Here is a 26,141-nt window from a genome sequence, read left to right as displayed (position 1 = left end):
AAGCACATTACATTGGTCAAACACTGTCACATTTAACAGCATTTAGAAATGAATAGTGGGAGAGTTTTGAGCCCTTAATGCCAAATACAAGTCAGTAGATAGGTCTTTTGGAACAACCACAGGTTAATGATTATATATTTGTTATAATACTGTTTAGTTATACTACCACCAAGCATAGTAACATGTCAAAGTCAGACCAAGGCAGTACATTGAAATACCATTTCCCAAAGAAGTACAACAAAAGCCATCAAAGAGTTAGCAAACATGCAGCATTTTTTATCTACTTGATTTTATCTGTATAGGGGGAAGAACCAGAAATCTGAGATGAACTAATTTATTTCTAGGTAAATGTCTCAACATTTGCTCATAAAGTTATTACACATTTAACTAGATTTTTACCAATTTGAAACTCTCCTTCAGATCCATTAGAATTTGGCAAGGATATTCAGTCATTGAGTCATGGAGATCACATATTGAGCCAAGCAGAAGAGAAAACTCATTAAATTATGCAGTATTTAGAACACATGCACAGAACACCTGAACTTACCTCCCAACATGTTAATAGGTCCTAATATGAAACAAGAGGCTGATGTTTACATACTTTCTAGTATTACTCAAAATACTTACATACTTTTTATATTACTCATTTAAGAGCACAGAAAACTCATCTTTGGATAAAGTGGAGTGAATCTGAACACCTTGTTATGGAAGGGAAACTCGGAAAGAAAGGAGGTAATTCACGACACCTACATCTTCTTTCCAGAGTGGAATGCTACAACGAAAAGCAAATCAAGGAAAGATTAAAATATATATACATATATATAGCATGTTACAATCCTAAAGGTACTACATAGTTATAAATGTATTCCAGCCAGGAACACGAGAATAACTACATGTGCCTGTGCAACACCGTTAACAATTTTAAGATCCACTCATAGCATTTATAGGATATATATTTACCTTGGGAAAGAGAAAAGGGCTGCCACATGCATCACCAGTGATTACATTGGTAAGTCACGTGAACTTAAATATCATAATTATAAATATAAACTTATTAACAAGGGTCAGGTGAAAGGAAGGTCATTACAAAGAAAAATCTACCCATTACAAAGAAGCATGGGTATTTGTGAGTCTAGTGAAAGCCAGACTTGCTGAAAATTAGCAGTAGTTACCAAATGAAAGCTCATTTAACTAATAAATACATACATAATTAAATATAAATACCAAAGGCAAAATTGAATTGTAAAAACAAACAAACAAAAAAACCCAAAGCCAACTTCTAGATAGCTCGGAAAATGTAAAGCAAGTGAGAGAACCACAGAGCCAAGACTTTTGAAGGAAATGAGCTGGCGAGCTGCTGAGGAATTTCTTTGCCTAACTGGCAAGATGTCCTCTTCGCAGGCCTAAGCTTAGGATCAAAGAGGATACCAAGGTATGAGAGGATCCTGAAGCTACACAACAAAGAAGAATCAACAACTCTTTGGTTACAGTTCTTTATCCCTGAATGAACTTGTGAGCAGTCAACAGAAAAACACTAAATATTTTTTCTACAATGAAAGTAAATTCTCACTAGCAGATTCGATAAACAGATTTAAAAACCTGGGGGATGTTTTTGCTTCGTTCATCCTTTTCCGGTTTCTATTATAGTACTCTCATATTTTAGTGAGGATGACCTACTTTAGTATAACAGATATAGAAGAGAAAAAACAAAAGGCCTGTTCAGTTGGTACTCACAGATAACAGCTGTAAAAGTGCCATATATTTTTACACCAATATTTATGGAGAATATTTTTAGTTCTTACTGAGAAAATGCTACCAATGTCTTACTCCTCATTTTTGCCAGGAGATTTTTGCTGCAAGAATGCAGCAGAACAGAAAAGTCTTTTCTTCCATTCGCCTAACAGACATCATGGGGTTATTTTACACTCCAAACTGATAGTGTTGCAGAAGATTAAAGCTAAACATAACAAAAGGGGCTACAGGAACAGTAAACTGGAAACAGGAATCCTGAGCAGCTGTCATGCTGCATGTCAGTTCACGTTTGTTAGCACTACTGCTACAGGCTTTTCCAGATTCTGCAATGCAACGTTACATTGAAAAGCTGCATAGAAGTACTTTCAAGCAAACTTCATCAGGAAGAAGAATTAGTATGTTTATTAAACTCGGAACCTAGGAAGAATGTGCAAAACTATTAGTAAAAAAACCCCTCTTTATTTGTGTTTGATACGCAACTTACAAAAACAAATACAGCAACTGGAGAGGATAATGTAGAACCACATCTGCAGGAGTCGCATGCAGTGAACAAACCACACACCTCGCACCGCAGATAGTGCTGTGTAATAAGCCAACTGCACAGACACTAGTCAGAAATTACAAAAAGCTAACACCTGCCTAAGTTTCAAGTTTCGCCTGTAATGCTGGTTTCCTCTCTGAAACTTGGACTTCGTCATCCATTTCACGGGTGTGGTGCTTACTTGGCAACCACCATTTCTTGGCTACAGGAGTCTGGCATGTGAACTCATGCGTGCAGTCCAAGTCTACGTAATTATTTTATCATCCTTAGGGAGCCGGTTCCCTGCATGCTCTGACAAGATTGGTTGCCAATACAGTCTTATCTGAATTACTTGTTTTGCCCAGTGCTTCTAGTCTGTTCAGCTACTGAAGACCAACTCTCTGGAGTTCAGAACCACTTCCCTTTTACAGTGGGCCAATCAATAACTTGGTTAATATTCTCAACACAAAGCATGATCTAAAAATTATACACGTAGAAAAATCAAACAGTTGTTTTCTGTCCCATTTCATTTTTTAGTGGCAATTGAACAGACGAATTGGTAAAAATTGGTAAGGAAGGTGACTAAACTTTCACACAGAATATATGGCAAAATCTGAAACTTTTGTTAAACTCTTCATAAGGAAATTTAAAAAGAATACCTACCATTCATGCATCCATCTTTTAAAAAGGCCATAGAATCAGTCAATCAGCCTTAGAAATCTGGGATTTCCTTCAGCTCTCCCCTCGTTCTGGTTTAACTGTCTGATTTTAAACTTGGTTCTACAAAAACATACTCAAGAGAAGCTTGGAAACCTGCTAAGCCTAAGTGTGGGTGAGCACTCCACATTTTCACACATCCAGCTCCTCCTTAGGGTAGTCTCAGGTGTCTCACTCTTGAATCCATCAGTTGCAAACATCATCTAAAGATCAGGAAGGTCTGTTTGAGGGGCCAGGTTGAAGCCATACGCCAAGAGTTCCCTGAGGACTTCAGTACTCCACTTTGGGGGTTTTGTACAGTTTTAGGAAATACAACCATTTAAGATTGACATTACTATAGTGAATATCCCCATTAAATCCCGAACTATATCAAGCACAGTAGTGACACCCCGTGGCATCCTACTGAACTCTCAAGCAGAAAAAGGAAGCAGTTTTACATTTATCTTCCTCCAGCACCGATGGCAGTCTTCACTTAAACTAGCAGGCCCCAACGAGGTGCTACTTGTGTACCAAGTTTGTCATACATATCTTTAAATAACAACGGTAACCAGGTGGACTCAGTTGAATAATTGATAGGGGAATGGTGAAAGGGGTCTCATATTCCCATGTAATTATACAGGGCCTTTAGAACATATAATTCACATGATTTTAGATTATTCACCCAGTCAGTGAATGTGATGCTTCCTGGCTGCAGTGCATTTAAATTGTTTTTCAAGAACTTCAGAATTTCATTCAGCTTGCAAGTTATCCACAACACGAATCAGGAAATCTGTCATAAAGTGACAATCTTAGCTCTCTCATTTACTTCACAGAATAAAACCTTGATCACTATAATCATAGCTTGCCACCCCAACAGTTGTGCAATGTAACAGAAGAATTACCTGTGACAAGAACAGTTCTTCAAAAATCAGTAAATGTATATTTATTTACTTATGCCTTTGAAACATAAGGTACTTACTTGAACTCCAGTTCAAGAGGATACTTCCAGTAATCATGCCACCAGATAACAGACCTCAAGCATGTAGACACTGTGCATCCTCCTCTGCCCTGAATGTATCAGAAACACAGATTTCTTGCTCTAGCAGTAGATCAGTTCTTATGTGATTTTATCCACATTTTTATTTTTTAGGTAACTGCATTAATTCATTCTGTGTTATGGACATAAAACAAATTCTTCTGTGGTCATCTCAAGATTCATTTACAAATTAATAACATAAGACATTAGTTTAAGTTGGTCTAAAATAAATATACACCCAAATATGTGCATGACTATAATTGGATGTATAGACAATTCTTGAGTGCTGCCAAAACATTGCATGAAAATTATGCTCTTACAATTCTAAACAAATATTTTTTTGTTTTTGAGCTCTACCCAAAAAGGAAAAAGACACAGCTCCAAAAAGTAAGTGCTGTTTTCATGGACTTACTACTGCAAATTGTAAGTCTGAGTTCTCCCCTCCACCACCCTTCTTTTCTTTAGTATGAGCTTCCAGCACTTTTCCAGAGCTTGAAGTGATGGTTTTACAGTGATCACCATCTTTAACAGTTGTAGTTACAAGTGCCAGCAAAATCCCAAAGTTTCATCAGGAGAATATCACCTCTGATTTTTTACTTAAAATGAAAATACTGTGTAGTTGTGTTAACTTTCTAGATTCATGTGGCAGGATGTTCAGTTACGTAGCTGTACAATTTAGCAAAGACTGCTAATATATTTTTTTAAATATTGTATCAGGTTATTTTCCCAAATAATTTTCTGAAACTTCTAAATGGTTTTTCTAAAACTCAATGGAAAATTAACAAGTACTGTCAAATTTTCTTCACTGAGATATACTGTGAGCAAATAACTGGACCATCCCGGTGAATTAAGAAATAGCAAGAAAATAAACAGCAAATAGGTGATAATATAACAAACATTAAAGAGATATTTTACTGCTAATTTATAAATCAAGTTAAAGTAAACATGAACATACTAATACTATGTATGCAATAGGTGACATTGCTGTTTCCTGTTTAAAAAAAAAAAAGATCACCAGCAGAGATGCACTGTAATTTGTTATTTGGTAAAACTCCCCCTCTTTTCATTAGGAGACATTTTTATGATGAGTCTGAAGGTAAAGGACATATTCAGCATCCTTTAAAGTTTTGTGTGAGAGGGAAGAGGCTCTAAATTTGAATTTTGATCCCAAATTCAAGACTCAAGTAACCTCACTTTAAAGGCAGGGCAAAATAGGTCAGGTTCTACCTTTAACACATGGTTTGTCGGGTATTCTTTCCCGTTCATACAGTCTACCCCACTCCATGCCGGTCACCCATCAGTCAGGACAGCATGGTCCTTTATGTGACTGCACATTTAACTGAATCCAGAAAAAAGTGTGAGGAGGCTTTTAACACAAATATATTTCCCAGCCATGTTCATCTAAAAGAGACACAAACAATTATATGAGCACAACTTACAAGGGCAGCTTCAAAACAAGTGGGAAGAAGAGGCAACAGAGCACAGCAGCTGGTTAAACTAGCACTCTTCCAAAAGAAATGCTTGCCAAACTATGATATGACACCTTTGTCTTGTATAAAGCTTTCTCAAGTATGAATGGTGGTTCCTCTTTACTGTATTTTAGAAATTCATGCAGCACAACAGGAATATAAAAGCTAATTCTTATCCATCCCACAGCTCTCCCAGGAAAAGGTGTGTTTTTTCTCAGGGAAACCTCAAAAGAACCAGAAAAGCTTTAATGCTAAGTGCCACGCCAATTAATACAAAATCCCAATTAGCAGGTTTAATTTTGCTATGATCCAAGAGAATTAACAGTATAAAACCTCTTATGGTGGCACAAAACTTAATTAAAAGCCAGATAAGGTTCTCTGAGCATGAGTTACACATTACAGCTTTGGGAGGGAAGTTAGAAGTCTCAGACGGGGCAAAACCCTCCACATTTACAGTTATGCATCTCATGTAGCTCATGGCCACATAAATCAGCTGGGTGATCCAACTGGAGACTAGGTCCGTGGAAAAAATTACCAGCACTTCATCAGATAAGCAGGCTGATCTCATACACCATAGTGTCACGTGACTCTAGGATTAATACAATTAAAGGCTGGGAGCACACAATCAGGGACAAGTTTATGGTCACTTGCTTTTTGACCAAATGACATTATTTTTATGTTAGCTAGAAGTCAGCTGTGAAACAATACCCTAAATCACATACACAATAATCTGTAATGCTCTCTTGTGGAGGCAGTGGTGAAGACTGTAAGCAAGTCCTCCTTTATTGCACATGTGTCCACAGTACTGGCAGTTCTTCAATCGCTAACCATACCATAGAAAAATCCTCTGTTCCTTGTCTGTTTTAAGTAAACTGTTTCATTCTAATAGAGGCATTTGTATACTTTATAGTTACTGTTTTAAAAGCTACTTGAACTCTCTCCAGCTGCAAAAAGCAATCCCTATTTGTTGGTCTCTTATGCTCCCTATTTATAGGGAGGTCACTTCAGAAGAGCAGCTACAGCTTCGAAGTTCACTGCATGCCACTTCCTAATAATCACCAGTCAACTGCTAAATCATCTCATATGTTCAGAACCTTTTAAAATGGAAATCCAATGCCACACTGTCCCCTGTGCAGGCCACATCATAAGAAAGCAGCTGTTTTACATTTTGTCAGGGGACCAACCTAACCTACGCATACACTTGAAGCAGGTAGAACAAGCAACAGTCATGAAAGGTTAGGCAAACAAAAATAAAACACAACTACAATGTCTTTTAATAGCTGGCATTCACATGCTTCTCCAGAACTAATATGTTTCACAACCACAGGCGCAAAAGTAAAATTCCACTACAGATCACCCTTATTCCCTGATTTCATATCTGAGATTAACAATAGGAATACCAAATGCTCTGACTTGAATATATTGCAGACTGAATACACAGTCTTATTTTCCATTGGATGCAGAGCAAAAGGGTCTGTATATATCTAAATAAAAATATAATAGAAGAGGACCTTCCACTTGGCATCATTCGGATTAACTTCCAATTTTGCACATTTTCCCTTTGTGAATCAGACAGACATTTGAAAGTTGGTACCACAATATTCACCATCTTTCTTATAAATAGAGATAATATTAGATACAACACATCATGAAGCTCACATACAATAAATATATGCCCTTGTTTAATAGTTTCTATGCATGAAACCACAAAGAATTTTTTTGTTTGTCTTCAAGAGCAAAAATACTTGTTTCAAAAAGTACAAGGACAAAAGACAGGCAAAGAACTAAATATTCTGTAACACATTTTCACAAATTAAGTTTCTCTCAACTATTTCCACAGACAACATTTCTCATAATCCTCAGCTAACACAGGTTATGATGCAACTCTGACACCTAGGATTGGGTCAACAATACAGTTCTTACTAAGGCAGCTCTGACTAGCTGTGTCACAAAACAGACCGTGAAACTGCTGCATCCATTCAGTTCACCTCTTTGTTCACTAAAGCTTATCACCTGATGTAAAGTGAAACAAGACTGATCTCAAGCAACACTTTGGAGCAAACTTCCATTATGCAAATCCATAGGAGATAAGTGTAACATAAGGAGATAAGTATCATTAAAACATATGACTAACTGACAATAAAAGCAAGTACATTTGTAGGACTTATTTTTATAAAATGCTCCTTAGTTTTTAGAGGTACAATGTAACAGAAAAGCCTAATTTATAAAACAGATAAATCAGCCTAACCCCTACCATACACACAAATTTTGATCAAATCCTGAATTCACACTAGCAACCAATAAAACAGAACTTGTCCCCTAATTTAGGAGGTTATGTTTTTGCACACCATCAGATTTTGTAATTTTTTTAGTTCAAACAAAAAAAACCAACAAAGAAGGTTAGTAGCTTCCCATTTCTTTGCTTACAAAAAATTGCTATTTCTACTTAACATTTTGTTTTTCAAACCAATAATTTAGTGTCATTCTAAGATACTGTGCCAAATATTTATATTATAATTTTTCCCAGATTCTGCAGGACTTAAATTATACTCGTCTAAACTCAAATTAGCCAGGTACATCTGTATTAATATCCATTCTGTTTTATCTATTCATTTCAAAGCCAAAATTTTGACCATAGACTTAAAACCTGTTAGGAATCTGCTGGATAAGTGATAATTATATACCTGGTATCTTTTGAGTCTTGTTTGGTCCAGTCCAGTCTCTTTCTTTCCATTCAATGTTGCCAACTGCTTTCCTTTTTTTTTTTTTAATGAGGAGCCAGAACTAAAAGAAGCAGTAAATAATCCAGTGCTATCTTCATCACCAGGTGTACTAAAATCTGGTCAGAAAACTAATTTACTGAAAAGAAAGCCTGTTTCTTCCAACTATCTTTCCAGAGATCAAAACATCACATAACCAAAATTTGTTGTTTACCTGAACCCAGCAAAACTTCTCGCAGGATACTTTCCCCAATAATTAGCATGCTTTCATTATTACCCCGCTTATGTGCCACAGTTCAAGAAAATTTGCACAACTTGCAAAACTTAAAAGCTCTTGAGACTACTAACAATGATAAAAGTGTATCTTTCATAACAGCTATGAAAAGCTGTTTTCTCTAGACAATTCTGTATTTTTATTTAGAGCTAACAATATTTTCCTACCACTATGGTTTTCCAGTTCCCCCCTGTAAATATGAGTTTTGGTAATACTAAGTATAAAGAGGAACAACACACATCATGACCAAAGCATTGTTTCTTTAACTTTCACAAATAAAAGAGATTACAAATCATCTCCTAAAGCAAGATAAATTATTAGAACAACATAGATCTTGAATATATATATGTTCAAAGTTTTCAAATATTCAAAGATTTCAAGATACCCCCGTTTCATTGTTACATATGTCAGAACAGTTATTAAGTGTTAATGGAATACCACAGGACAAAAGTATTTCCAAAGTGTATATTTGCAACTAGTCTGTTCTCATTTACACACGCAAATCTCAAAAGAACAGAAAGAGTATGTGGTTTGGAAGGAAAGAAGCAGCTGAATCCACTGTGGTAAAAAAAAATCATATTAAATGAAAGCAGATTCTAATGAATATGCTGGAGATACAAATTCATAGCACACAAAAAATCATAGCCATATTTATTGCTTGTGCAATTCCAAAGTCACTGCACAGAAACAAAGAGTATTATATGTTTAAAGATATACTCCACATAAAAGCACATACATTGTGTATATGTACATAGTCGCAAGGGCCAACACACACACACAGTGGTATATTTATATATAAATCCCAAATGATAGGAAGACATAATTGTGGCAATGCCTCATTCTTGACTCTGAAGGACGAAACCTTAACAGCCTTCCCTCTTCCACCAACCACAGCTATTTAAACACCGTGATACACTTCCTTTTCCTGTTGTGCTTCCACCATTTAGGAACACGGTCTGTCTTTAAATAGGCAACACTACATTTTCCCTTATTAGTAACTGCAGCTTTAAAACCAGCAAGTGCTAGGCAGTAAACTGTCACAAACCCCACACAATGTCTTCTCCGGAAATTGTTTTACCATACGTAACTATTCCCTAAAGTAGCTCTATAGAGTAAAAAGGGGGTGTTTTGCTTCAATATAGTTCACCTAAGAGTCATGTGGAAGGCATGAGTTTTCTTAAATGCGGAAAGCTTTCAGAATAGTAGATGCAATTTTCTCTTTGTGTGAAGCTCTGAGAATTTGAACTGTAAGATTTCCCAGGCCTGAAAAGAATAGGGAGAGGTAGCAAACCCCAGACCAGGACATTCTCTTTCAAACATTTGGAAGGGATTTGATCTGAATGGGTTCTAAGCAAAAACAAAATATAAGGTGGATTAAAGTCACTGTTCTCTCAAATAATCAGACATCCATCCTTTTATCAAACTTGAGAACTGATTGTTTTGCAAGGTGTGGGATGACTAGCACAGAGGCTCTCTAAATTACAGAATGTAGCTTGGTGTTTTAGTGACTTCAGGGATACAGCTTAAAGAAGGGATGAGTACTGGAGCTGTTCAGAGGCCACTCCAGCCAGGAGCAAGGGAGAGCCCAAACAGAGGTTAGGGCTCCCACAGCACACTAAGGAGGCACCATCCAATCCTGTCTCAGCACAAGCCCACTCTCCTAGCTCTGTAGTTTATCAGGTATTTACCCAAAACTCATGCTACCCCCTTTCCTTGCAAAGCAGCTCCCAACAGAAGGTGTAGGGCACAACACAGGAAAAAAAGCTTGAAAGCCACAATAAGTGTCTTCCATCCATTCATAGGTGATAGACTATACCACATTTCATGGCAAAAACAGGTTGGCAGGAGGGAAATAAGGTAAAAACCTTCCAGGTTCACTTTTCCTCAGGAAAGTGGACACCACCCCATTTTTTTTCCATTTGTAGCACTTCCATTTCTCTGTTACCACAGATATCCTGAAAAACTGGATGACATTTCCTTCACTATGAAGGGATGACCCACTTGACTAGTTATAAAAAAAGCAACTAAGACATAGAATCATAGCCTGGAATTTAAACAAAAAAGTAAGGGCAGGAAAAGTAAGCAAAGAATCTGAAGAACCAAAAGGGAACTTTTCAATGCACAGACATTTTTCAGTCTCAAAATGAACAACATGGGAAGTGTCGCATTTCGTTTAAAACATAAAGCACCGTATTTTCTACTCTCAGTTATAATTAAGGTTAACTGCCATGATAATTATGGTATTGTTAACACAACTGTTCCTTAGATGAAGAACTCTCTCTGGATACAGACTACGCAGGAGTAAATGACAATACATATCCAGCCAAAACATTAACAGTTTTCTTAAAGAAATGAAATTGTTTCTGGAAGCAAACACAATTTTGCCTTCTAGGTTTTACTTTTTTGTTGTATTTAGTCTGCTTGACAACTCTTACATATGCCATAACAAGATTAATACTAAAAACATCTGCGCATGTGTAGGTAGGTGACTTTTCACTGTCTAATTCAAAATACATCAGTAAATTGCATCCACTTATGCTCATGCAACATAAAATACAGCATCTGATGGTTTACAGTGGTATAGCAGCATGCTTTTGTTATGAAAAATAGAAGGAACACTGATTTTTCTTCATAACATGGAAATTGTTCGGCACCTCAGGTTCATTAAGTATACTAAAGTTGGATGATAAATTGGAGCACGTGATTCCTCTAACCAAAGACTTGGAGCTCAAGATGATTTAGCTGAACTTTTACAATTGTACCTATTCAAGTTAAATAATCCCAATACTAAAACATAAAGTAACTCTCCCCCCCCTGCCCGGTAAAGAAGTATATATTGATGGGAAAAGTGCAGTTTTCAGTCTTAAAACCCCGGCCCCCTCTCAGCAGCAGTCTGACAACATTCCCTTTAGTTCATGTATGGGCAAGAAACGTTTCACAGTGAGCCTGGACGGCGTTCAGCGCCACATAGCGAGCACACAGGGACACGCCAAAGGCTCTCCCCGAAGACCCTGAAGCAAATTTGTGGACACCATACACCTCCGTTACGAAAGAGCTTTAAAGTCCACTTAAAAAGGCACCAGCCCCAGCTCCGCCACTGAGGCCGCCGGGCCACTCCCCAGCGGGCGGGGGGAGGCGGGGCACGCGCCCGGCCACCAACGGCCGCACGCCGGCGGCAGCGCTGGTGCGCCTGCGCAGCACCGTCCCGCGGAGGAGCGACGCGGCGCGCGGCACAGCTGAACGCCCGTCGTGGCCGCCACGTCAACCCCGGCGCGTCACGTGGCGCGGTCGCGCGGTCACGTGCCGCCGGGAGCGGGTGACGGTTGGGATGGCGGAGGGGGCGAGCGCCGTGTCGGCGCTGCGGCCACGGCTGGCGGCGCTGGGCCGGCGGCTGGCGGCCCTGAGGGCAGCGGGCGGCGACGGTGAGGGGCCGCAGCGGGTGGCGGACCGAGCGGGCCCGCTCCGTCCTCTGCTGCCCTCGTGCTGCGCGGCACCCCTCGGCCCGCCCCTGCTGCCGGGCTGCGGGGGGCGGCGGCAGCCCCGTCCCCGGGGGGAGGGGGCGGCGGCGAGGGCCGCGCCTTTCCCTGCTCGGGAAAAGAGCCCTACCCCCGGGCAGCGCCTCGGGCGTCTGTGCAGGCCTCCGTGCAGAGGCTGAGTCTTGAGGCTTTTCTCTGCAGCAGGGTGGTTGAGGCCTGAAATTTATAACTGCATAATAACAAGTAGCATTTTTCATTTATGATTTCTTTGCAAATGCAGTGTTTGGAGTGATTTTTGAAGCATCAGACCATAACCAGTAATGCCATGAATTTGGTCATGACATCAGTAGTCTTAACAGGGCAAGGGGCCTAAGTGCTTTATTATTCACCTGCTATTGTATGTAACACAAGGATGGATAAAGCATATGCAATGGAAAGGGGGAGCAAGCAAAGCTGTTGCTGGATGCACTTCAGTGCTAAGAAAGCCATGTGTTCTTCCTCCAGATACTTTCTTGGTAAAGGGCTCTGCTACTCTAGAGAAACTGAAGGACCTCTGTAAAGAAGAGAAAGAAAAAACATATTGTTCCAAGCTTTTGCAGCTTTATACACAGGTAGTATATTTAAAGCATTTGGAGGACCGCTTTATGAAAATCCACTACATAGGGTATAGGAGAGGGTAGGGTGTAGTAAAGTGGGTATAGCTGAAAAAACATTTCTTTTTAGTGTATGCAGTGATTACAGAACTTTCACAAAGTACAGGCCCACTTTTGTTCTGTATTAGAAAGTAACCAAGAATTGATAATTATTGTACAAATACTGTGAAGATAAAAAGGGTTCTGAGTTTGTTTATTATGAACAGTCTAACAATAATTTTAACTTGTAATGCTTTTGAAAATTAAATGTTAAAAATTATCTTCAAAATTGTACTATTTTGTAAACTGTAACGAGTTTGTATGTTACTGTACACCATCTAATTATTTTGTTGGTAGTGTTTTTTAGTTATGTTACTTATTTTTACTTACTTTATTTTTTTACATCATGCATCTTCCTGTTTTCATAGGCTGTCTTAGATATTACATATTTTGAGGAAAACCAGCTCGTGGATGAAGATTTTCCAGAAGATTATTCCTTACCAAAAGTTAAAGAACTTATTTGTGTTCTTTCAGAACCAGAAGACCTAGTGAAAGAATGCAACATAAACGAAGAAGTGAGTACTAACATTATTCGGTCAAAGATTTAATTATTTCATTATTTAAAAATAAAAAATCTAAAACAGGATAGTGGCACTTGCATTTTTGATGAGCAAAATTTGAGATCCTTTGAAAAAATTCCACATCTTATTTATATTTAAGCGGTGGTTCCCAAATCATTGCCCATAAATAATTTTTTGAATAACTTACTGGATGCTCAGAATTTTTCTTGCTAACATTTCAGAATTCCAGATGCTTTCTGCTGTTTAAATCCAAAGTATTAGGCTTGTGTCTGTGACCATCACTGTTAAGTATATCTTCCAAAATTACAGGGTTAATACAACACTATTTGTATGTGTCAGTGTGTATGTGTAGTTCAAATCGTTATTTTTGGCTTAGCACATTTTTTTGGGCTTTATTTCAGTCCACCAGCATCCTTGGCCTAGAGTTATTTGAATGTCTTTACTGGAGAAAAGGAGCCCTGCTTTACATGTATTGTCACACTGTAAAAGAAAGGAGTGAATGGCTAAGGGAAAATATCGGCTTATTTAAAAAGGTAAAGGAGATTTAAAAAAAAAAAATAATAATCTCATGAGCATATGAATGCCCATAAATACACTTTTAAGATAAGACTTTTTTAAAGTAGAGGTTTTTTTCTTTTAAATAACTGCTTGGGAAGTTCATATCTGAAAGTATTTATGGCTATCTTTAAATTTGTCAGAATTTGTCTAGCTTTTTTTTTTCTCTCTCCCCCCCTTTTTTTTTTTAATTGTATTCAGTGTCTTAATAATGGAATTCATTACTTGATGAAGATGCTTAGCTTTAGATGCCCTCTCCAGCTAGATGAAGATGTCTCATTTCAGGATAAAGACACAGGTAGATTACTCAGTGAAGGTAATAATAATAAATAAATAAAGGGGGGGGGGTACAAAACACCCCAGATACCTTCCCCATGTTATAAATCCCTTTATTGTATGTTTTTGTTATATCAGGTTGGACTTCATTTATATTCAAAAACTAACTTTTTAGAACAAAAAAAAAATAGTTGTGAGAGGTTAGCAAGCAGTGGTGTTTTCCTGCCCTTCCAACTCTTTTGTCTTCTGACTTGCATATTTTAGGAGCTGGTAATGTTCATTTTCTCTGTCTTTGTAAGTGCATCTGAGGAAGATGAACAACGGAGGCTGATTGTGTTTTACATGCAATATGCATGTTTTATAACCATCCAGTTTTCAGCTGACAAATCTTAAAAGCATAAATATGACTACAGAGGGTGCTAAATATTCTCATGTTGTTTTTCTCTGTGGATCTAGGAGAAAACAGATAAGATGAATTACTGATTTCACACAGGTAGAAGGAGTACACTGTTTAGGCAAAACTTTATTATCACTCTCTACTGTAGCTTTATGTAAGTTGTATTACTATAGTGCATTTCAGAGCATTTGATGTTAGTGTGATGCAAGTAATGTCATGCAGCAGGAGTGGATTTTTAAAGTAAAACAGCTGGTGCTGAGGTCCACATTGTACACTGCCAAAATTTACTCTAGTCTGGTCCTAGGGAACGGATGCCTACGTGGGATGGAGCACCTTCTCGTTTAGTTTTATCTGAAAGGGACCAAGAGGGGTTGTTCCAACTCTGCTTCAGAATGCAAAGCCAAGTTCAGTAGCTGCTTTCATACATTTATTTGGTAGTATTGGACACTTATGGACACTACATGGACACTTATGTGGCTTTGTAGTTATTTAAATACTAAAGCTGCTGCTGGTCAATCTGAGTTAAGATGATGCTCAAATAGCATCTTCCGTGAGGCCTAAAATGTGGGAGGCATAGAAGTGTTCTAAAGTAAATATGCATAATCATATCCACACTTAATGGATTATAAAGAAATACAGAAAGATAAATATACAAACAATTTTCAGAAAATATTCATATGTCAAGCTTAAAACTAAAGATTTTAATATTGTGGAAAAGGCAAAATGGATGGAACAATGAGCAAGGCCTTTGATTCAGGTCCTCTTGGCAGCATCAGTGCTCTAAGGGTTGAAATTTGTGCTCTGGTATGCTTCTTTAGTAGGAGGCATATGCTGACTTTTTGAAAAATTCTTGCTGTGTTACTGAAAGATTTTTAAGTTAACAAGTCACATACATGTTTAACAAAAGTATGAAGTACTTGAGTTCTAAATTATTTTTTGCAGGTATGTTTAGCGATACCCACTTACTAGCGATGATGTACAGTGGAGAAATGTGCTACTGGGGACTGAAACACTGTGGAGAAGGGAAGCAAAAAAGCCTTGAGATGACAAATCCGGTGTCCAGCAGATCGCAGGGCGCATCACTGGATTTCCGAGACGTGGGCAAAAACGTGTTAACAAAATACGTGGCAGTATGCGAAGGACCTTTGAAAGGACAAGGGTGGAACACAACAAGCGCGAAGCAAATGCTGTGTCACCTCAGGAAACCCCACAGCTAAAGTTGGTGCTGTTGGGCTCTCAGAGGAGGCTCACTGCGTGGAGAACACACCTGCGGGGGTGGCCTGCACTGCAGTGAGGGAAAACACTGCTCGCTACCTGACTGTTCTTGCCAAAATGTATGCTCTGTTGTAAAAACAGTGATTCCGAGACCTTCTGGAATATAAGTCCGAACTCCAATAAAGCAGCATTTTTAGAAGGTTTAATCAAGGCGGGGCGGGGTGCTGCAGCCGGGTTGCGCGGGCTCGGCGGCGCCCTGGCCAGGGCCGGGCCGGGCCGCTGCGGGCGCCGCCCTCAGCGCGGAGGCGTCGCCGCCGGCGGGCCCGGGCGCCATGGCGGAGGGCGGTCGGCTGGAGGCCGCCGTGCGCGGGCGGCTGCGCGGCCTGCGGGAGCGGTGGGCGCGGGGCGCCCGCGAGCGCGGCGGCGCGGAGGCGGCGGCCGGCCCCGGCCCCGGCGGCGGGGAGGCCGCGGAGGAAGCGAGCGCCCTGCAGGCGCTGCCGGTGAGTGGGGCCGGCGCCGGTGCGGGGCGGCGTGCCGGTGCCGGTGCCCCCCGCGCGGTGGCGGGCGCTGACCGCCGCTCTGCGCGTTTCAGATCGACGTGCAGCTGCGCATCATGTCCTTCCTGTCGCCGCAAGACCTCTGCCGCCTGGGCAGCACCGGCTCCTACTGGCGGGCGGCCGTGCGGGACCCGCTGCTGTGGAGGTGCTTTCTGCTGAGGGACCTCCCCTCCTGGGCCTCGGTGGACTGGAGGTCGCTCCCCAGCGTGGAGGTCTTCCATCAAGTCTTTTCGGAAGCCGGCGGTAATGCGCTGTACGACTACATGGCCGTGTGAGTATCCCCCGTTCCCCAGCAGGACCCTGAGCCCGCGGACGGCTTCCACGCGTGTACCAGCAAAGCTCTGCTGCAAGATGCTGCTCAAATTTTGGCGTGACCTTGGGTCCCGAATCTGTTGCTGGTTTTGTGAATATAATCTCCTGTTTTGCGACAGTTTGGTCTGCTCTTTCCATTTAGAGTTAAAGAGGAATGTAAAATCATATTAAAAAAACCTTTTTGTGTATTGTATGCCAAGCATGCCACAGAAGTACAGCCATCTCAGAAGCTGTGTGCTGTGCTGATTTTGTTGATGGAGATGTGTTCTCTACTCTCAGTACAAAAGATCATTACTTATCTTACTAGAAGTACTAAGTCTTTAGAATATGGCAAATGAATCTTACTTTTTGATCTCTTATCTGGAAAACCTACAAAAAAGTTACTCTGTGTGTATTCAAAAATAACAGGTCATGCTGCTTGAGCTCTCATGGTCTAAAAACATAAGACAAAGACTGTGGTTTCAACTACCATAGTTGAAAAACGTAGCAGCACTCATAATATATTTGGATTACTTGAAAAAAATCTCTAAGCCAAGGAGATTATTTTGTGTGTGTGTGTGTGTGTGTGTGTGCGTGTGTGTATTTAACTTCATTCAACGCCCTGAATTAATTGGCAATATCCAAATTCTGCATGGAATACAAATTTCCAAAGGTGATTCATGAAACTATCACTTCACAATAAATGCCCTAACTTTGACAACCTCTCTGTCTCCCATCCCCATTTTACAGCCAGAGAAGAAGCACCCCAGAATTTGAAGTGCAAAATGTCCTTTAATTCTGAATTTTGGATTTAAATCTCTTTTGGTCTGGATACTTCAGAGCACATCACATACTTGAAGCCAGCTGTCACTGATTTCCATTGTCTCTGTGAGCACTTAATGTTTTTGCTGATGTCAACTGAACTGTCTTGGGTTGGATACAGAGGAGCACATGGTTAACGTTTTCTTGAAGTGATTTATCTAGCATCACATGACCAGAAGCAAAGACTGAAGCCACTTCTCCAGGATGTTTGTCAGTCCCTTAATTAACTGTTTCGTTTTTTCTTGTGATTGCCAAAGTCTCTTCATGCCTTCCAGCTTCTGTATCAAATGAACACGTCAGCTTGCAGACAACACCCACCTCCTTTTACAGCAAGCGTACTTTATGTCTGAATGGGATAAGGCCCTTTTCAGATGGAGTCACCTTTTTTATAATTAATAAACATAAAAGGGGTCTAACTAAGGTTGGACACACACTCAGAATTCGCATATTTTTTTTTACATTGTATTTGACTCTTCAACTTTGGTGCTATTTTACCAATATTATGTGTGCTAGGAGGTTGGGGGAAGTTTATACTTTTTTTTTCTTTTTTTTTAAGTAAAAGATCCATCATATGGAACTATATTAAGATCTGAAAATCAGCATTTGGAACTTGGCAGGACTAGTGGTTTTACCTGCTTACTGCTGGTGATCTAAACCATCAGTTTTTAACTGTTATATCTGACCTGTGCTTAAGTTGTTCTGATAACGCAGCATGAGAAATTTAGGACCTAAATTAATTGATGTTGTTTGATTAATACCTCTTTTGTATTTTATGTTTAATTTCTAGTTGCGTCTATTTTACACAGATATAAAAAAAGCTGTCCTCAGAGTAGAAGAAGTCTGAAATCAAGCCGTCTCCGGTATGGGGCTGTGACATCCTTTTTGCAATCACTGGTCACTCAGGCAGAACCTCGCTTTGCTATGTTTGGGCCGGGGTTGGAAGAGCTGGACGACTCTTTAGTGCAAAAGATGATGACTTGCCCAGAAATTCTACTAGTGGCTGGCCTACCTCAAAGACGAATTCATGGTAATGCTCTGTTTTCTGTTTTGTTTTTTTTTTTAATTTTATAAAGAGATATGTCTTATAAAACAAAAAAAGTTGGGGGAGAAATAGGAACAAAGAATTTTTTTTAATGCTCCCTTTGAAGCTCAATAATGTAGTTGTAAAAAATTATTTCTTTTATTTATTTATATATATATATATATATGTATTCCAAAGGATAAACACAATGACCAGTTAGGATAAAATTTTAGCTCCAGTGAATTTAATGGTTAAATTTGTTCAGTGTCAGAGGATCAAGATTTTGCTCTTTATACTTGTATTTCAATCCTAAATTGCATGCCACACGTTGTTTTAATGGATAAGTGCAAACACAACTTCCTTTAGATAGTGCTTACTATTGGTTAGTGCCACTGTTACTTAGTGGTTGAAAATATGCTTGTCTTTTTACACTGATCCTTTATCTGATTCAATATTCTGGTGTCAAATGGGTGTACACTTTCTTCATTAAAAAAGGGGTTGTAGGATCAGATGAAGAAATTTTTTCGATATTTAGAAGGGATTTAAAAAAGCCATACTTTTGAACATCTATAATTTTGCTTCAGTCCAAACCAGATGAAAAAACTTCGGACTGTTTTCAACTAAGAATAACTAATATTTAAGCACAGCAGAATTGGGATAGTTAAATTATATTTATAGGAAGTGGGAAAATATGCTTTCTTTGCTGTTATTTTCTTTTCTCTTTTATGTCCTTTTCAATGCAGCTTGTCCTAAATAGACGAGCTTTACTATGTCAGTTTAGGCCAGCAGATACAGATCAGCTCCTCCATGACTTAAATTTCTAGGTTTTAATGCAAGTATCAAAAACCAAACAAACCCAGAAATGCCTCCTGATTTTCTTTTGATTTTATTACCTTGTGAAACAATCAGTATGCTTCACCGTAACGGCAACACCTAGATTTAGATGCATCTATTTTACAGCCCCAGTAGAATTTTCAGCCTATCGCTTAGTTTTGTTCAGTAACCAGATATTTGTAATCTCATTCTGTTCATTTTCTCCTTGTAGGGATTGGATCAGGAGTCAGTTTTCAGTTCAATAACAATCAAAAATTCAATATTTTGACATTGTATTCAACTACGAGGTAAGATTTGTTCTCCACAAAAAAACCCACGACAGTGCCGTTTCTCAGTTATTTCATACTTTTTGTCACGGTTTCATGATGTCAGTTGGATGCCTTTATTGCATACATGCATATCTCTTATAAACTGAAGCATCAATATGTATCTTCCCTATTTCTCTCCCTTTCTCCAACCTCTGAATTTCCATGTGGAATTAGTAAACCTTCTTCCCAAAACTGATACATAACAAATGTTTTATGACAAATACATAACAGGTACTTCTATCCCGCTTGATATTCTGACTGTTTCCCTTTTGAAATATTCTATAAACTCATCCTGGGGTGTATTTTAATGCATGTCTTGCAGAGTACTAACCATCTGTATGTGCGCACTCAAATAAAATGGGGGGAATGAAACTGTTTTTGTGGCTTAGGCCATTTTCCTGACCCTTTGCTGTGCTGCTATATCTCCCTCGACTCTGTTTTCTCATTTTCTATCTAAATTAATCTGGCTACTATTATTAAATGGCCAAAGTATTTTAATATCTTTCAGTGTGGAAAGGAGGAGAGCAAGGGCAGAGCAAGCTGTTGTTGTGAATAAGATGTTCTACCAAGACAACAGTACAGTGGGGAATCAGCAAGCTGTGCACTACAATGTAATAGCTCAAGTTAAAAAGGTGTGCGAAGTAGTTGATGGATTCATCTATGTTGCTAATGCAGAAGCTCATAAAAGTAAGGGAGTTCTCTTTATTGTATTTACTCATATTTTGTGAATGATTGAAATGTCCTAAAAGATCTCTGAAGTGTATGGAATGCATCAAAATCCATATTCCAGTTCTTTCAGGGTATGCTTCCTTGGTGTTATTTCTTCAGTGGCTTTTCAAGTTGAAGAGGTCCCCTCTCCTAGACACTCTCCCTCACCTTCCTGTGAGGGGTTATGACCCTTTCTGTCAGTGCCAGTACCACGTGGCTGCTCTCTTAAGTCAGATCTGGGAAATTATGTGGATTAAAAGAACAAAACAAAACAAAATCTGGGAGGAGGTAAGGGAGTGGAAGCGGTAGGGTGGGTGGGAGGAGAAGCCTGAAATATAGCAGTGGTGATGTAATAACCTAGAAATAGAGCCTTTACTTCACTGCAGTGAAAGATGTAACCAACCTGAATTAGGATTGTCCTATAATAAGCCTAAATAAGGGTAATCCAAACACTTGTTATGGTAGACTGTCTTTATATTCATCAGCTTTAAGTGGAGGGAAAGGGCTAGCTCAGGAAAGCAGGGGGTAAAAAAAATGTGGGGGGATATACTGGCAAGAAAAATTAAGTCAGTAGGGAAGGGCTCTTGCCTGTGAAGTGTGTCAGTATTTCTTAATGGCCTATTGTGATTTTGACCTCTGAGAGGTACTTGGAAAATGCTCTGATGTTAAGAACTAGAATAGGTTGCCTGTGAATCTAGGGAGATCTTTAAATAACAGCTAGGAATGACATGAGTACAGCTGATCGAGCCGTGAGATAAGCAGAATTAGATAATTTGCCCACACCACTTCCAGTCCTGTGTTTCCTCACTTTTGTGAACTGAAATAATAAGTATTTAAAAGTCAAGATAAAAGAAAAATATTCTGCTTGGGATTTGCATATACTTAATACTCATATATTACAAATTGTTTTCTAGAGCACGATCGTGAAGAGGAACTGGCCCATATTTTGGCAATGATTGATCCAGCTCTTGGGCCTCGAAACAGACCTCTGCTGGTTTTATCTTGTATCTCTCATGTTGATGTGAAAAGAATTCCTTGTGTTTACATGGCACATCAGTTGCAACTGAATCTGTTACATCAGCCCTGGATGGTACTTGCTTTTAAACCTTTATTTTTCTTCTTTGTGCTTAAATGCAGTTTAGGCTTATTGTAGTTCTTGGACTGTACATATCTAAGTAAATATATAGCTTTCAACATTATTATTTGAGCACTCCACTTAAGTGGTGAATTTAGTTTCTCTGATCCTATGAGATGAAGGATTATAGCCTAGCACAACACAGAGTAGCTAATTGGCTTGCCCAGGAACACACGAGCAGCTTCACATGGAGCCAGAGTGGAAGGAAGGATGAATTCCTGGTCTTAAAGAGGGTAAGAAAGCTTCAGTTACTTTGAATCTGAATTTCCAAGGCTTTAGCCACAAGGTAGGCTTTTCTGTCACTTTTCAGGAGACTAATTGTCACCTGCTTGACATGATGTATGAAGTTTTTGACAAATCACATTTTTTTGCCTAGCCCATGAGGTCCTGAGCCCGTTCTTTTATGCTTGTCGAGCACAATGTATATCAGCGTGTCTCAGTAACATATAATTTTGTTTTTGATGACATAGTGTAGCTAAATGATAATACTTAATCAAAAAAACCCCAACAGATTTAATTCCTTTGTTTTCATAAGGACAATGTTTACAAGCTTTTTTTCTTGAAGTACCATTTATAATAACCGCTTCTTAATGTATTAGAAAATTTGAGAAGTGATAATATGTCTTGAATTCTAAAGCTGGCAGCATTTTTCCTCTAAGAATTATTATAAAAAAGATTTTCAGGTAGACCATCATCTGTAAAGTAAATAAAATGTTCCAGGATAGCTGATGGAGGGCTTCGTATAAAATTTGCTGTGATATCAAGAATGCAAAGCCTTTTTAATGGCTCTCATAATACATTATGCAAAGAATAGTTTTCTTTTTGTACCTTACTCTAAGAAACCTGTCCTGTCAAGGTACCTAGAAACCAGTCATAAAAATTTAATTTGACATCAGTATTTCTGACGTAAGGATAGACATGAAGTGCTGGTACAGTATTGTTAGATCCATTGCCTGTAATCTGTAATATAGAATCTTATCTTATTTTTACAGGTGCAGGACACTGTAGCTGCTACTTTAGATGGACTGCTAAGTGGACTTGAGTGGCTCTTGGAAGAAGCAGATTGTAAAAATGCACAGTAATTAGACTTGCTTCATTTTACTGTATAGAGACTTTAGTGTGTTGCAGCTCAAATGAAGTGTGAATCTTGTCCTGACACAGCATTGTCAGATAAGAGATTTAGAAGACATGCATATATTTGATTGTACATACTTTTATAATTAACATTCTTCCAGCTGTAGACCTGAATTAGAACTACAAGCAGGATTGCCTGGATTCCAGCAGCTGATGAAGAAGTGATTTTTTTGGAAGCTGTTGGGTTTTGTTCTCTTTTAATTTGAGGCATTTACGATGCAATCTTTTCTCTGTGCTTCTTATAACCTAATCTCTTTTTGTAAATAAAACTAGCGCTAGGTTAATTTATCAGCACAGCCCTATGGCATACATCACATCACATTTACAAAATATATTCAGTGGAGATCTTGACATTGACAATTCCCAACCAAAGAAAATACACTGTATCCTGTACTGTGCTTTCAGCTCATCATCCTTTGTAGTAGGTTGATATTTCAAAACAATAAATTCCTCTGTATTTTTTCAGGAGCAATGCCTAGACAAAAAATAGTGCTTGAAGGAGAATTGTCAGCCCAGAACAAAATTCTCAGAAACCAACAAAATGCCCCATATGAATGACTTGTTTCTTGTTTGTGATCTTATTTATTAATGAACCACAAAAGGCTTCAGCATCTTCTACTTTCTGCTTCAGTGAAGTTATTCACTTGAACTGGACACCTTTCTACTATCACAAACAAATGTTAGATTCATTAGGACTTTACAACATCTATCAAATGCATAGATCCCAAGGATCTACTAGTCACTCGAATAGTTGTGGCATTTGCAGATGTGAAGTGTGCCTGTCTTGAAATTTTCTGCATAGAAGTATTTTTATAAAAAGACAACATTTTAGAGCTGGAATTATATTTTCCATATTGATGCCTTTTAGGATAGTTCTGCTTCTAGTCTTCCACCTTTTTATTGTTTTTTCAGTTATTAGATGAATGCCCACAAGCTTCCCTTGACTTTTTTGTCTAGGCATGTGTTTGTTTTCTTTTCCTGTATCTCTTGCTCTCTGCCTTCTGCTCCATTTCTATGCATGGAAATGCAATAGTCTCACAAACAGTTGTTTCTTGGTATCTAGATAAATGGATACATGGTGTACATTCAGCTGTTGTGTATGACTGTACAGTGTAGCAGTAACTGCCCTCAATTTGATAAGTGTGTTTAATGCATAACACAACTATTTTAGAAACATTCCATTTGGGAAGTCTCTTTTTTTAACAAACTAGGAGACCAGAGATAGAAGTATCTTTGCATTTTTTTTCTTCTTTATCCACAATTAACTCAATTTTCGAGACTTTTTTTTCTGACTTGTTATCAGGACATGTGGGGGTGTTTCAAGGGAAAATCCATGGGAAACTGTACTATGCTAATTCTGTTTTTTATCGGTTTTTAATAAGTTATGTGTACTTTCCCTTTAAAACAGTGGGGACACAAAATGTTCATCAATATTTGGGGTAAATTTCCAAATTTTCTAGGTAGATGTATGCAACTTTCCTGCTAGTCATAATAATTCTGTAATGATCCATCCACATTTTAGAGGGGCGAATGTTGCGATCTGATGCTATGTTAGCTACCATGAATGTGTTTGTTTATGCAAGATCTTCACTGTAACATTTTTCTGCTTTCTTCCTAAAGAATAAATTATTTTTTGAAGAGAGTGATATTTCCAGTCTTTCTCTCTTTGTGTGTGTGTGTAGGCTTAGCAATGTCTGTGATTGTGCTACAACAACAGATAACGATGTATTCGTATAAATGTCTTCATTAGTGACTTTAATGTTATTGGATGTGTCATTAACAAATACTGGTTCACTGTCATTTTAAAAGGTCAAGGTAATGTAGGGAATATAATTTTTCTTAACCTAAAGAACATCAAGTGTTTTAACATAAAGGTAGATTAGTTTAAAGAGTTAAGAATTAAGAGTTTCAAGAATACAGCCTAGGAGACAAACAGTGGGAATTAGACGCTGGCGTAGTGCCAGAGCTCCAGCATCACTGGGGTTGCAGAGTTGGTGGGACAGCTTACATGGCTGAGTACTGTGGTGGATCCGTACAGGCAAGGAGGATGAGGAGTGGAGTGCCCTGTGTGCAAAGGAGCCCCTCCAGTGCTCGAAGCTGTGCTATGGAATGGGCAACCGGCCTGTGGAGAGTTCATGTGCCAAATAGTCATTGCAGACATGCACTGTAAATTCCACATCTATTTTAGCAATACCTTTTAGATTTCACCTAATACTTAGTTCTAACTATTGAAATTCTTTAGTCTGGTGAGCTTGGAGTGTAATATGTCAAATAAGTTTGAGACTTAAATCATCACTGTTTCAAAATTAGTGGGATGTTTAAAACTAATATGTCACTAAAATTTATTTTAAATCTTACAATTTTTAATATAAAAACCTCAGTATTTTTATCCATTCGATTTTGTATTCACAAGATTAAGTGCAACTGTGAAGTGTCTGTGAGAACCGAAACCATCAGGATTTGATTCCCAGCAATTTTGTGTCCTCCTTGGGAAGGATTCTAACACTGTTAGGAAGAGAATCACTTTCCTGACCGTTGAGGCAGAACGTTTATTTAAAAAGTGGACACTAAATAAATAAAAGGAGAAAGTTAAACTGGTACTACATCTGTTTTATAATAAGCTCAGTTACTGAGTTTTCCTCTGAGTAAATTTCCCCAAAATAAAGTGGCTGTGGAGAGGCTAATTTTCATAAAGTCTGCGAAACTTAGAAAAACAAAAATTGCATGCTGTCAGTTCCAAAGAAACACATGACGGTACCTGCGAAGGCCGCGGAACAAAAGAGGCAGGACACTGAATGTCCAGGGAACTCGCTAGGTGTCACTTGCAGTTTCGTGTAATGAGGTGGCCACGGCTGGTCTCAGAGGGTCCCGGGAGAGTGGGCTCTGGACCCTTCTCCCTGCAGCTCCGGAGGAGAGCTGTGGCTCGCTGCATTTCCCACTGGATGGCACTGCTGATCCATACCCACCACTGCTGCTCTTCAGGCAGCATCCTCACAGCGTCCGACAAAATTGTTTCCTTTGAAGTAATCAATTTTACTCTGTCTTCTCAGATATGGCAGCAAGCAGATGCAGTTATAGAAAAGGCTATGAGAAAATCAACTGGCTTTTCAAAGGCATACAGGGGAATATGCTGCCTCTTTTAATCTGATGGGTATCAATATCAATTTGCATGACAGAGTGGGTATTGCTGCTGAAGAGTTGCTGTCAAGACGATGTATAGAAATACTGCTGGCATCATTGCAAGGCAATCAAAGCTCTAGTCTGTGACACTAGTTTGTCTTTTGTGCCACGTTAGTGCTAGTGGTTCTGAATAAAATATTCTCATGTATAAGAGTAGAGAAATAGTTTTCTCAGGCCAGTTACAGAAGTTAGTGCTATTGCTAGAGCTTATGGTTAAAGTCTCAGGTCAGCAGACATCTGCCCACAGGCTGCTCTCAGTTCCCTCAGGAGGACGAAACTACAAATCAAGAATGCAGGTAGGTGTATAGCAGAGATGTTCAGCGGGTGAGACCGAGTAAACAACAACCCATCGTGGGTCTGGATACTGGCTTAAGGACCAATGAGATTAGAATTTTTATGCTATTGATTATCTCACACATTTGCTCAATCCCCTCACCCAGCATTACGTTCACAAGGTCTCAACTTCCCGGCAGGGAGATCGTTGCTGGCAGTGTCAGACTGAAGGTCCTCCCAGTTCATGCCATGCAGCTACTTGCAGTTACCAGTCTCGGA

General features: G+C 39.0%; 2 protein-coding genes across 3 annotated transcripts; both read left to right on the top strand.

The window, feature by feature from the left end:
* Positions 1-11,630: 11,630 nt before the first annotated feature.
* RIMOC1 (RAB7A interacting MON1-CCZ1 complex subunit 1) lies at positions 11,631-15,805 on the top strand. 2 transcript variants are annotated; one of them, XM_064501036.1, is made up of 6 exons: positions 11,631-11,889; positions 12,448-12,554; positions 13,004-13,150; positions 13,558-13,689; positions 13,913-14,009; positions 15,327-15,805. In XM_064501036.1, the coding sequence occupies exons 1-6, from the start codon at positions 11,796-11,798 to the stop codon at positions 15,599-15,601; spliced, it is 852 nt and encodes a 283-aa protein (XP_064357106.1). In that variant the 5' UTR covers positions 11,631-11,795; the 3' UTR covers positions 15,602-15,805. The 2 variants fall into 2 exon arrangements, with proteins under 2 accessions (XP_064357106.1, XP_064357105.1); XM_064501035.1 differs by having other exon boundaries at positions 13,913-14,027.
* A 58-nt stretch (positions 15,806-15,863) lies between these two features.
* LOC112993410 (F-box only protein 4) lies at positions 15,864-24,051 on the top strand. Its single transcript, XM_064501034.1, has 7 exons — positions 15,864-16,099; positions 16,192-16,427; positions 18,076-18,296; positions 19,336-19,411; positions 19,941-20,119; positions 21,055-21,230; positions 22,268-24,051. The coding sequence occupies exons 1-7, from the start codon at positions 15,932-15,934 to the stop codon at positions 22,355-22,357; spliced, it is 1,146 nt and encodes a 381-aa protein (XP_064357104.1). The 5' UTR covers positions 15,864-15,931; the 3' UTR covers positions 22,358-24,051.
* Positions 24,052-26,141: the final 2,090 nt, after the last annotated feature.

Source organism: Dromaius novaehollandiae, chromosome W (assembly GCF_036370855.1).
Source record: "Dromaius novaehollandiae isolate bDroNov1 chromosome W, bDroNov1.hap1, whole genome shotgun sequence".
In the NCBI taxonomy this organism is placed as follows: Eukaryota; Metazoa; Chordata; class Aves; order Casuariiformes; family Dromaiidae; genus Dromaius; species Dromaius novaehollandiae.
The sequence above is the reverse complement of the archived record's forward strand: the minus strand, read 5'-3'. Positions and strand labels throughout refer to the sequence as shown.